The sequence below is a fragment of the Xenopus tropicalis genome, chromosome 7 (assembly GCF_000004195.4).
Source record: "Xenopus tropicalis strain Nigerian chromosome 7, UCB_Xtro_10.0, whole genome shotgun sequence".
Taxonomy (NCBI): domain Eukaryota; kingdom Metazoa; phylum Chordata; class Amphibia; order Anura; family Pipidae; genus Xenopus; species Xenopus tropicalis.
The window spans coordinates 119752267-119765420 of record NC_030683.2 but is presented as its reverse complement, the minus strand read 5'-3'; the positions used below and the strand labels follow the sequence as shown (position 1 = coordinate 119765420).

General features: G+C 40.1%; 1 protein-coding gene across 2 annotated transcripts in view; it reads left to right on the top strand.

Moving 5' to 3' along the window:
- Positions 1-13154, top strand: part of LOC116412294 — a 36499-nt gene that overhangs the window by 11419 nt on the left and 11926 nt on the right. The window contains exons 7-8 of one of the 2 annotated variants that reach the window (XR_004223644.1): positions 97-213; positions 1518-2049. Coding sequence is in view for 1 of the 2 variants with exons in the window: in XM_031906270.1 (XP_031762130.1) it covers positions 97-213; positions 1518-1651 (251 nt within the window). In the remaining variant the exon portion in view is untranslated. Of the gene's footprint in view, positions 1-96; positions 214-1517; positions 2217-13154 lie in introns of those variants that run through there. The other variant, XM_031906270.1, reaches the window with a different exon arrangement.

Below are 13154 nucleotides of genomic sequence, written 5' to 3'. Positions count from 1 at the left end.
TTGTATAGGGAATGCGTCTTACCTGCTTCACTCACTGTGTTTCAGCAGTTGCTACAGTAATATACAGTATCCATTCTTATCCTTCCTTCTTTTTAGTTTACAGAAATGGAATAATGTGCCCATTCTGCACTAAGGAAGGATCCACGAACTGTACCACTGCTGATTACGAGTGCCTGGGAACAGCAAACAACTGTTATACCTACACTGCTCCAGGTTGTATAAATGTAATTGATTAGCTGATTGCTCTCAAGCTTTTCCCATTAAGGCTGATGCCACACGTGGCGTTTTTACGCTGCATATTTTCTCAGCCTAAAAACGCCGCACAAGCCACACAGCCCCTGACTATGGCATTTTTCAGCCTAGTACTGGTGACGTAGCAAATCCCGTTTCCATGGTGCTAATGCGAAATATTAAAAAACGCTGCGTATTTCCGCTAGGTCTGGCAGCTGCCTTTGTGTATACATAGGAATAGCTTGCTGTGCAAATACTGGTGTATTTCGGCAAACGATTGAAAAATCCTTGGTAAGGCATTTTCTAGCGTATTTACGCATTGTGTGGTTTGCTTCGAGTCTTTTCAAGTTATTTCTATGGATGATGATATAGTGCGTTTTTCAGCCGCCGAGAGAATTAGAAAATACGCATCGTAAAAACGCCACGTGTGGCATCAGCCTAAGGTGGAAATTAGGCAGGAAATGTGGAGAGAGAAGGTGTGAAATAGAGACTGGATGAAAAGATACAGAAGAGCTAAGAATTGGTCTGACAGAGTTACACTGGGCTTTACTCCATTTTGGAAATGGCGGGCAAAAATGTCGTTAAAACGACATATACGTGTTGTTTAAACAACAAATTCACAAAAGTGTCTGTAAACTGTCTTTCTATCGCCAAAAACGGAAAAGTGGCAGTTGAGTCGGAATTTAGGCAGATTTCTGTTTGTGAATCTGGAGAAAGTGTTTTCCACCACTTGTACTCCACTTGTCCTTTACATGGGTGGAGATCGGCCACAGCTTTACTGAATGATATTAACCAGGTAAACAACCGTGCCAAACAGTTGGATATGCCCAGACGGTAGCCACTGCAGTGGGCATGTAAAGGACAACCTATTAAACATACCCCAAAGGGCAAGGACCAAATTCAAAATACCTGCCTGCAGCTGTGACAATGTACCCAAAGTATCAATAACAAAATAAAGTATAATAGAACAAAGATTAACGTTACCATTGTGCATGAAAACAATTTACAGGTAAGATCCAACCAGAAACACAAAAAGGGAAAAAAAGGGGATAGGTAGCATTATTATTGCCATTTTGGGTGCCTGCACAGTGCTCCACCATGATGGTGAAGGAAATGGCAGATAAGGTGTTACTTTTTTATACACCATCCCTCCCATAGAACTAAGTAACCAATCCTGGACCCCCAGGTAGTAGCTCCCAGGGTTCTCTCTCCACAGTCCGAGGCACCCTTCATTCATTTGTGTAGTTTTTCTCACTTATCCAGATTTACTTATCTTTTCCTTGCAGGGCCGAAAGGGAGAATTATTCGTGGCTGCACTTCAAAACATACTTGTTTGAACCCTAAGAATTCACTTAAAACATTTGACAAGGATGGTGGGAATATAGAATGCACTGAAAAGTCTCTTGAGCCCAGCCACTAAGATTTTGGAAATGGAAGCCAGCAACACAAGCTTTACAAGTATCTGGATTCTAATTTGTGGAAAAATAGTTGGTGGTGGCAATAATGTGAACATTGATTATGCATCAATTTAACCTACAGTGATGGGAGAGGGAAGATGCCAAGCGATGGAAGAACTAATAGTGGCAACTGGATCTAAATGGCAAACTTTAATGCAAATGCTGCTTTAGGAGAAACACAATGCTTGGAAACTTGGATATGTGAAAGCACAATGCAAATGCCATGGTAGAGCTTTGTGGCTTTTTTTTGCACTTTGCATCATTGCTGTTTTGTATAAAGTAGACACACAGCAATTAAATTAAATTGTGATGATAAAATGACTCAAATTTCATCAAAATTGGTTAAGCTGTGACCATTAAGGTTCCAAAGATTTTGGTAGCAATAAGAAGGAAGCCAAAGCTGAAATAATAGTGAATCAATACACAAAATTCTCTTTTTTTGTATTCTCAAATCTGAAAAACTTGTTTTGATAAACAAATGTAACTATGTAAAAAAAACACCAAAAATAAAATGAATAATGAAAAGTTTTACCTGGGTTCCATGTTCACATACAGAGTTGGCCCAGTGGATAGCACTTCCAAATTGCAGTGCACAATTTGCACACTTAACAAATATACATTCTTGAGAGTGTAAACACCTTTGGGACAGGGACTGATATAAATGATTAACTCTTTTTGCTACACTATATAAATGATATATATATATACATACAGCAGAAATTCTAAAACCTGAATGAAGTGTAATACAGACAAATCCAGTGATAGGTCAGAGCACATAAAGGGCTACATTGTACTTTCTTACAAAAGAAGGGGCCTTGGCTATGTGGAAGAATTGTAATGGAAGGTGCAAGTTGTTGCACTACACTTCCCACTGTCAGATGAAATAAAGTAAAAATAAGGATGCCAGAAACTCTGTGCAACAAAACTGAAGAACAATTTAATTTGTCCAAGACAAATGATCCCAGCGCAGGGTTGTGCATATAAATACTCACAAGCAGAGACAAAAGAATGGCAGGTTCAAATGATGGTAAAGGCAGATCAGTGATGCAGCACTGTGGAGAGTAGTTGGTAAGCACTCTTTATACTTGGGGTTTCTACCTGAAGTGGTCCAGATCCCAAACAACAGAAGTCGTTCAGAGTGAAGACTATACCTGATAGCCTTGTCAGTACTGTGGTCCCTATACTTTGGCAGCAGAACCTGTAAAGGAGAATACTCCCAGCTATCTCTCCTGGTTGGAGCTAACTAAAGTTGACTGTTGCACTTTCCTAGGACATTCATTGGGGGCAGAACAATCCTATTGGGTTTATTTAATGGTTAAATGATTCCCTTTTCTCTGTAATAATAAAACAGTACCTGTACTTGATCCCAACTAAGATATAATTACCCCTTATTGGGGGCAGAACAGCCCTATTGGGTTTATTTAATGTTTAAATGATTCCCTTTTCTCTGTAATAATAAAACAGTACCTGTACTTGATCCCAACTAAGATATAATTACCCCTTATTGGGGCAGAACAGCCCTATTGGGTTTATTTAATGGTTAAATGATTCCCTTTTCTCTGTAATAATAAAACAGTACCTGTACTTGATCCCAACTAAGATATAATTACCCCTTATTGGGGCAGAACAGCCCTATTGGGTTTATTTCATGGTTAAATGATTCCCTTTTCTCTGTAATAATAAAACAGTACCTGTACTTGATCCCAACTAAGATATAATTACCCCTTATTGGGGGCAGAACCACCCTATTGGGTTTATTTCATGGTTAAATGATTCCCTTTTCTCTGTAATAATAAAACAGTACCTGTACTTGATCCCAACTAAGATATAATTACCCCTTATTGGGGCAGAACAGCCCTATTGGGTTTATTTAATGGTTAAATGATTCCCTTTTCTCTGTAATAATAAAACAGTACCTGTACTTGATCCCAACTAAGATATAATTACCCCTTATTGGGGGCAGAACAGCCCTATTGGGTTTATTTAATGGTTAAATGATTCCCTTTTCTCTGTAATAATAAAACAGTACCTGTACTTGATCCCAACTAAGATATAACTACCCCTTATTGGGGCAGAACAGCCCTATTGGGTTTATTTCATGGTTAAATGATTCCCTTTTCTCTGTAATAATAAAACAGTACCTGTACTTGATCCCAACTAAGATATAATTACCCCTTATTGGGGCAGAACAGCCCTATTGGGTTTATTTCATGGTTAAATGATTCCCTTTTCTCTGTAATAATAAAACAGTACCTGTATGTAGGGGAGCTCTGTATACTTGTCTCCCCTCTGTGTTGTTACTGTGCAAGGAGGAGGAGCCCCCACCCTCTGTGTGAGCTGACAGGAAGGAAGTGAGAGAAGAAGGTGCTGCTGAGAACAAGGAAGCAGATAGACAAGCAAGGTGCTGGTAGCTCACAGTGCTCTGTATAAGAAAGTAATTGGGACCCCCCCCCCCCAGTGGCAGAAAGCGCGCTCTCTTAGGGTGCGGAAGGAAAGGGGGTGCTAGTCTGGCTCTGAAGAGCAAAGCCAAAGGGAGTTCTTCTCAAGACTCTGAAGTACTTGCCCCATAAGTGGGGGATTCCCCTCAGCAGTTCAGAAAGTACCAGCTATGTTACGTGAGTGAAGTTGCCCCTGGCTGGCAGGCTGTATCTCTCTCTGCTAATTTAAAGGTATAGCGTCCGCCAATAAATCCATCAACCTTTCCTGTGTGTGTGTGTTGTGGATCAGAGAAGTTTCCCAGGGAGGGGTACCGCAGTCCAACCTGTCCTGACCCTGGGGGGAGGCACGCCATTTATCAGTGTACCTGCCCTTCCATATAGCGGGACATCTCATGCAGTAGCAGAGGAGGGCTATATTTGGAGGCACTGCTGAGATCGAAGCAGAAATCACTGCAGATATGCCATTAATAACACCAGCCCAGGTCTATGAATGGGCCCTAAAGGAAAAGGTGAACCCACACCATGCATTTGCCATTGATCGTGTACCACCTGAAGTTACACTGGAAATGTTAGAGAGTAACCTGCCTAAATACAGACATTTGGAGTGTGCACATCTGATAGCAGATGAGGGATCAACCATGGACGGTTATGCAGTCCTGCTTTTCAAAGTGAGTGATACACTAAATTCAGAAGTGGGGCCATATGCAGTGTTTCCTGCGGGTGATTTATCGTAAGGGTGCCCCCTGGTGTACCCCCAGGCTGTTGTTGTGCCTTGTAAAGTTGAAGCACCCAGTCCATCTGCAGGCTATACCAGTAGGAAAAAGAGGCTGCTGCCATCACTACCCTGCAATGTGCAGCACGCAGTAAAGCAAGAACCGCTTGTAACCGAGACCAGTGAAGCTAAGGATGTCAGCATTTCAGAGCATCCCTTGACTGACACAATAACCCAAATGACAGAGGCATTGGCTCAGGGCCTGCAGCTGAGCCACTATAAAAAGCTAAAGACATTTTCAGGCAGAGAGCCGGTTCCTACAGGGGAAGAGGGATTCGAGACATGGAAGGAGTCGGCACTACTAGAGGACTCCCCCCGAGAGAGGTGAGACGGGGTGCACGAGTTCGGCACCCCCCCCCCCCCCCTGTACTGACTTATGATACACTGGGAAATCCTTCTTAAAAAGCATGTGATAAATTAGTACTGGCTCATCAATGTTATTTTGCATGCGTTATCACACATATTGCATGCGTTAAAAAGCGCATTATCACAATACATTATTTACATTGCAATTATAGAATAAAAAAAATACTAACACTTGATTCACAAACGCATATGAAGCGTTAAAGCAATATTGCATAATAAAACTTCCCCCCAAATCCCCATTAAAATGCAAGAAATCCCCCAATGAGAATCCCAGCTGATGTGAGTAAATCCGGCTCCCTGTTCTCTGTTCCTGCAATTGGAGTTGGGAGCAATAAGCACAGTTTCCCAGCACTGAACAAGTCTGTCCCTTTATCCCCATGTCTGATTCCTGTGCCATATAATGACGGGAAAATGCCATCATTATCTCTATATGTAAGGTACCAGCAAGGGGCCTGACACAGTGCTGGGAATCAGCATTCTCATTGGTCACTTCTCTTGCACTTATAATCAGATGGTTGCTCAGTAGAATTCTCAGTGGGGAGTTTTCTTGCATCTATAATTATGTTTTTCAGCAACTTCTATAGCAAAACTAGGGGGCGCAGTGGGACAGTGTTATGGTTGGGTTTACAACCCCCTTAAAAAAATTCAAATAATATTTTGAATTTTAAAAATACATCTCTCATCTGTTTATGCCAAATTTTCTCATTCAAATTGATTAATCTCAAAAAGTTTTCAGACAATGCCTTGATTGGCACAGGAGTCCCATCCTGACCTCCAGCATAACAAATTGTAATGCAGTCACTAATAGACACATGCCAGATTTTGCTAATTACAAGTTGACACTGAAACATCATTATTGATATGCTTTATTCATTGATATGGGAGTGTGACTTAATTAGTGTCGCATCATTTTAGATCAGCAAAGATATGTTCCTGGGAAAGCAAAAAAATAAAATATAGCATGATGGAAAATGGATGGGGAAAACTAGGTGTGACCAAAATGCCCCACCAGAGAACTTCAGTTGCACTTTAAAGGTCAACTAAAGTCTGAAAAAGAATATGGCTAGAAATGTTTAGTTATGTGATTTATGCCCTTGTACCAGCCCAAAGCCATCAACGCTCTATAGAAATAAAGATCCATGCCCCTGAAGATGCCCAAAGGAGCTCTCCATCTTTTGCCTTGCCCAACTACTGCACATGCTCAGTCTGCTCTTGGCTGATGTCAGTGACCTGAGCTTAGGGATCGACTCACAATATTCTTCTTTCCCCTGCCGGCTTGCTCTAGTCACTGACTGGTCACTATTAAACATGCATACAGGCCAACCAATCACAGTCCTGTCTGGCTGCTCCCTAAAAAACTCCAGTCCTGCTCTGGCACATTGAGCTTGGGGCGAGACTTTAGCTAAATCCTTATTGTGTGACTTTTCTTTCCACCTTGTTAGAATGGATAGAAACACAGACAGAACTTAGAGAAACTGGATTTAGCACAATTATTTTAAAACATAAAAATAGGTTGATTCTATCACTTATATACCATAGAGTGAAAACACCATATACCCCTCCCACATACAAACATACAAACATAACAAAAAAACACAACTTATTGTACACAAAGCAAAGTCAATGAAGATTCCTGCACTGAGCGGTTATTATATAGAGAACACAAGCTATGGCTAAAGTTTCATTCACTTTGCTTATACAAAACAGCCCATCTGGGAATAAACTGCTCCATTTCAGTTTCTGCAAGCAATATATTGATTTACATAGCATTTTTCAATCTCAAAGCTCAAAGTGCCAGAGCAGGACTTGAGTTTTTTAGGGAGCAGCAAGACAGGACTGTGATTGGTTGGCCTGTATGCATGTTTAATAGTGACCAGAGCAAGCCGGCAGGGAAAGAAGAATATTGTGAGTCGGTCCCTAAGCTCAGGTCACTGACATCAGTTGAGAGGTGACTGAGCTGCAAAAGCAGACAAAAAATAAAAAGCTCCTGTGGGCATCTTCAGGGCCATGGATCTTCCTTTCTGTAGAGCTTTGGTGGCTTTGGGCTGGTACAACGGTCCATAACATATTGCTAAACATTTCTAGCCATATTCTTTTTTTAGGCTTTAGTTTCCCTTTAAACAAATCAAAAGCATTCATTTTTTTATTTTATTGTACATAAAGATCATTTTAAGTCACTCTAAGTTAAAGGAGAACTAAAGTCTAAAAAAAGAATATGGCTAGAAATGTTTAGCTATGTGTTTTGAGCCCCTGTACCAGCCCAAAGCCACCAAAGCTCTATAGAAATAAAGCCCCATGCCCCTGAAGATGCCCACAGTAGCTCTCCATCTTTTGCCCAACTACTGCACATGCTCAGTCTGCTCTTGGCTGATGTCAGTGACCTGAGCTTAGGGATCGACTCACAATATTCTTCTTTCCCCTGCCGGCTTGCTCTAGTCACTGCCTGGTCACTATTAAACATGCATACAGGCCAACCAATCACAGTCCTGTCAGGCTGCTCTCTAAAAAAAACAAAACAAAAACTAAAGTCCCGCTCTGGCACTTTGAGCTTGGGGTGAGGCTTTAGCTGAATCCTTATTGTGTGACTTTTCTTTCCACCTTGTAATGATTCCAAATACTGAGCTGTGTAACAAATATAAGTTACAAAGGTTGGAAACATAGGGAGAAGCTGTGACAAAAGTTTCAGTCACTTTGCTGTTACTAAACAGCCCATCTGGGAATAAACTTTCCCATTATAAAGGCTTTTCTGTATGTAATACAGTGACTGTATATGCACCTTACACTCTCCCCCATGGATAAAATACAGAGCCTTATTAGATTTAGTACTAGGCTTTACTAGGCTTTACTAGGCTTTACTTTTTGCAGCCACACAACTGACCAACGACTTCTTTCGAAGTGTTTATGAAGCAGTTGCATGGGGGTTTGTGTGCATTACACACGGGGAGAGGCCAAACTGTGCCAGTAGGTGTATAGGCAGAACAACATGATATGTACAGGGGAACCTCTGCACAAACACTATGTTCCTTCCCAAAGTGACTGACACTCAGTTCAGAGTTTGTGCTCTCACTATAATAAATAGGCTGTGTATGGAACCCCCAGTCTGCTCAGCTGACCTTTGCTTTGGTCAGTGTAATGCAAGTGTTAGAGAAAGTTGTTTGTAGAAGGATAGAATTCAGAACTGATATTTTGGGGGATGGAGATATGGGAATATTTGGGAGTCTGTTATAAACAAGTTATGTCTAAATACTGAGCTAAAGCTTGTTTTTATTGATATCTTGTAATGATATGTTTATAAAAGGGCAGCACTAGTTTATATGTACCTGTACCCATGATGCACCTGTGTCTCTGTGCCAATGGGATCATTTTTAGATTTCAGCTAGTTCTCTACGGAGGTTGAAGAAAAAATGATATACACAAGAGAATTGGCCAATGAGAATGCTAATTAGATTCCCAGCACTATATCAGCCATTTTGATTTTATCTTACATATAGAGATAATGATGGCATTTTCCCGTCATTATATGGCACAGGAATCAGACATGGGGATAAAGGGACAGACTTGTTCAGTGCTGGGAAACTGTGCTTATTGCTCCCAACTCCAATTGCAGGAACAGAGAACAGGGAGCCGAATTTACTCACATCAGCTGGGATTCTCATTGGAGGATTATTTTGCATATTTATGCAGCCACTGGCTTTGGAGAGCTGGGAAACATTTCATTAAACAATGCAAAAACACTAAAACCCACATTACATTACATGGCAACACAGGAACCAGTGCAGTCTGCATATTATGATTCTTATTATTGATCAGCTTCTATGGCAGATATTACCTGATGTGCTGGGTTGATAATTTACTACATTCCCTAGGCTCCGCCTCCCAACAGCAGCCCAGAGCAAACTGAGCATGTGCAAGCCCTAAATTTTAAAAAGATGGTCTAACCAAGTAACAAGATGGCGGCCCCCTCTGGACAACATTGAAAGCATAAATCATTACTTTAATTAGGTTTCTCAATCCCTGGACTTGTGCAGTAAGCTCATAATGTTTATGTTTATGTTCAGTATACAAAATACAGTATTTCTAATGATTTTCAATTTTAGACTTTAGTTCTCCTTTAATAATAATAATAATTCTCCCACAACTGCATTTTTATGATTATCAATGTTCATATTATTGCCACCACCATGTATAAACTGTTTTCCCCCAAATTGTAGTCTTGATATTTCCAAAGCTTCTCTGCTACATCCACTTCCAAATCTTAGCGACTGGTCTCAACCGATTTTTCAATGCATTTTGCTCTTCCGCCATCCTCGTCAAATGTTACAAATGAATCTTTAGGATCCCCACAAAATTCTTTTGAACTGCACCCGCGAATAATTTTCCCATTTGGCCCTGCAAAAAAAGAAATGCTTTTAGTTAATCTGGAAGACTGAAAGAAAAGAAAAAAAAAAACTTTTCAAAGTTTGTTAGCTAGGAAAACATAGTTTTTCCAGCAATTTTTGAAGTTTTAAAGGAGAAGTAAAGGTAAAAACTAAGTAAGATTTATCAGACAGATTTATGTACAGCCATAAGCACTCACGGAGTCCTCTATCAAAAGAAACACAGGATTTCTTGTCTTCTTTTGCGTATACATGTTCTTCGGTATCAGACTAGTCAGCGCAGCTCTCTCCCCCTCCCTTTTTTGCTCTCTCTTCCATAAGAATTCATAATAATTCACTCCCCCTCCCATAAGAATGTGTGACCTGGTTGTTTACTATGGTAAAGCTTTCTGCAGAATAAATATATTACACTAATGCAGCCACATCCCAGTCACACATGCCCCTTAGTAGCATTAAGCGAATCTGTTCAATTTTGCTTTGCCAAAAAATGAATGAAATTGCAAAAAATCCACAAAACAGCAAAAAATTCACCAAATGTGGGTTCCTTTTTGGACACAACCTTGCCTTTTTTATGTGACCTCCCCTTTTTTAACGCCATCTCCCCTTTTTTGATGCAACCGTGCCTTTTTATGATGTGACCGCAAAAGTTTGCAATAGTTTCTTGAACAATTCGCCAATGGCGAAATGCAGAATTTGGCTGTAAATCCATGTCTGACGAAAAAATTTACTCCTCGCTTCCCCTTAGTGCTCCAGTACCCATTAAGAGTAGACTTTGGGATCAATTTTTTATAGAGTGATAACAATACAGTAGCCATTTTCTACTTGATAGCATTCTTTGATCCTGTATGTAGTTTGCATTAGAAATGAAGAAGTTTGATGGGAATTGATCATCAGCTGAGTAACACTGGGCAGTACCACTGCATTGAACAGAATTCTCACATACCAGCCCTGGTTTGTTAAAGCTCTTTCCTGGCCAACCCTGGGCAGCATAAAACAAATGGGTTAATCCCCCCTAACTAGCTTGCAAGCTCTTGTGTCACGTTCTTCTTGTACCCACCCTTTAGAGTAATGGTGTATTGCTTGGGTACTAACCCAATCGTTTTATGCTTCCCAGGGATGGCCAGGAAAAGAGAAAATAGTTTCATACTTACCATCCCTTTGGGCAGCATATAGATTTTGGCGAGTAAGCTTGTTACAAACACAGGGAGGGTAGGGGAGGCTGGGCTCCTAAAAGCTTGCTTTGTGATGTGTCTAGTTAGGTCAGGGGGGGATTAACCCATTCGTTTTATGCTGCCCAAGGAGATGGCCAGGAAAAGAAAATCACGGTAAGTATGAGACTATTTTCTCTTTTCCTGACACTCAGGAACAAAATAACATTCTCAGAACTCTCAGCATTTTCTCGACACATTTCCTGACAAATCAGCACTTCGTATCAATGGGAAAAGTAAAAAGGAAACAGCTAATAAATGATAGTTATACAACCTGGAACAGTGAAGTTATAACAATTGGTTGCTTTTCCCATGCACTCGTAATCAGTTGTGGTACACTCCATGGATCCTTCCTTAGTGCAGAATGGGCACATTATTCCATTTCTGAAAACTAAAAAGGATAGAAAAATGTAATTATAGGTGCAAGAAAATTCCCCACTGAGCATTCTACTGAGCAACCATCTCATTATAAGTGCAAGAGAAGTGACCAATGAGAATGCTGATTCCCAGCACTGTGTCAGGCATCTCCCTGTTATCTTACATATAGAGATAATTATGGCATTTTCCCTTCATTATATGGCACAGGAATCAGACATGGGGATAAAGGGACAGACTTGTTCAGTGCTGGGAAACTGTGCTTATTGCTCCCAACTCCAATTGCAGGAACAGAGAATTTTCCGCTGGCCCTGGAGATTTGGGGAAAAGTTTTGGAAACGTTTTATTCTACTATATTACTTTAAGAATACAACCCTGATGTTGCTGGACTACAGCTCCCAGCATGCCTCAGCCTTCATTATATGTTACATTATTCTGGGATTTGTAGTCCAGCAACAGCTGAGTAGTTCCCCACCCTCTTAGGCTTACAGTATATGTATATATATATATATATATATATATATATATATATATATATATATATTTATTTATTATACAACCATGCATGAATATATGAATATACATATATATTGAAATGAACTAATTAATATATAAAAGTACTTACTGTTGTCCTCAGGTACACACATGTCTGTCTCACAGCAAGATGTAAAATTTGTTTCTTTATTGCCTCGCACAAGTTGGCTGAATGATTGGTCACAGTGCTCCTTTTTTCCACATACTTTATCTATGATTGTAACTTTGCTGCCTAAAAATAAAAGACTAATTTAACTTCATTGCAAGAAATTATGTTTTTTTTTGTTTTTTTTTAACCTAACCTTAAAGCTGCCCCACTGCATTCTCATTGGGGGGATTTTTTTGCATTTCAAAGCACTTGAGCACCCTGGGTCCTGGAGAACTTGTGAAAATATTACTGAGGAATATTGCAGTACAAATACATTTCCCACCATGCATTGTACCTTGATAATATGTTACAAGTTGGGATATGCAGTCCAGTAGCGTTTGGTGGAGCACTGCAGCACAGCAGGGTATAGAAAGGACTTGGCATCCACAATAGACTCTGGATTGTTGTTTTGCAGAGTGTTGTTTGTGAGTACAATGCATGTGTTTGATTGTCAATGTATAAATAAATTGCATTACACTAAATAAATGTTTATTTTTGTATGCATCTTTGTATTATGAGCACTGATTACCTGTACGGAAAAGGTGATTTGGCCTCTACAGAGGAGCACTAAGTAAAAGCTACAATGTGTGATCGGTAAAGATCGGTAAAGCTGCCATGGCGGCAGCTTGAAAAGTTAAACTTATATCTTGCACTTGTATGTGCAATTCTATTTGTTATACAAACTACTCTATACAGTTATCTTTATATTAATTTATCTAATGCAGACATTTGCAGGTGAATAGGCATATAATTCATTTTATTGATATGAATTGGCACTGTGCGGAGATTTGGTGCCAGTGTCTCCATGCGATACACTATTACACCACTGATGGTATTGGGCTTTTATATCACATCACTAGCGATGAGTGGATCTGTCCCATTTTGCTTTGCCGGAAAATTTGCAAAACTGTAAAAAAAATTTGCGGAATGGCGAAAAATGATTGAAATGTGAAAAATGATGCGTGTAATATTTGTCAGGACTCTTGTGGGGGCTGTGTGATGTACAGAGAACAGCACTGATAGGTGTAGGCTTGCCCTTGTTGCCATCCATAGGGCAGGCAGTAAGAATAGGGCCCTGTTGCTGCTCTCTAACTTTGTCATCTGCATAAGCCCCAACATTTGATAAAAGCAAAGAGAGACAAAAACAAATGTGCGTAGAGCCTCAAATATGTTTTGACCATGCCCATTTTGCGACCACACCCCCTAAACACCCATTTCACAAAATGTTGTTGCATTATGCCATTAACAA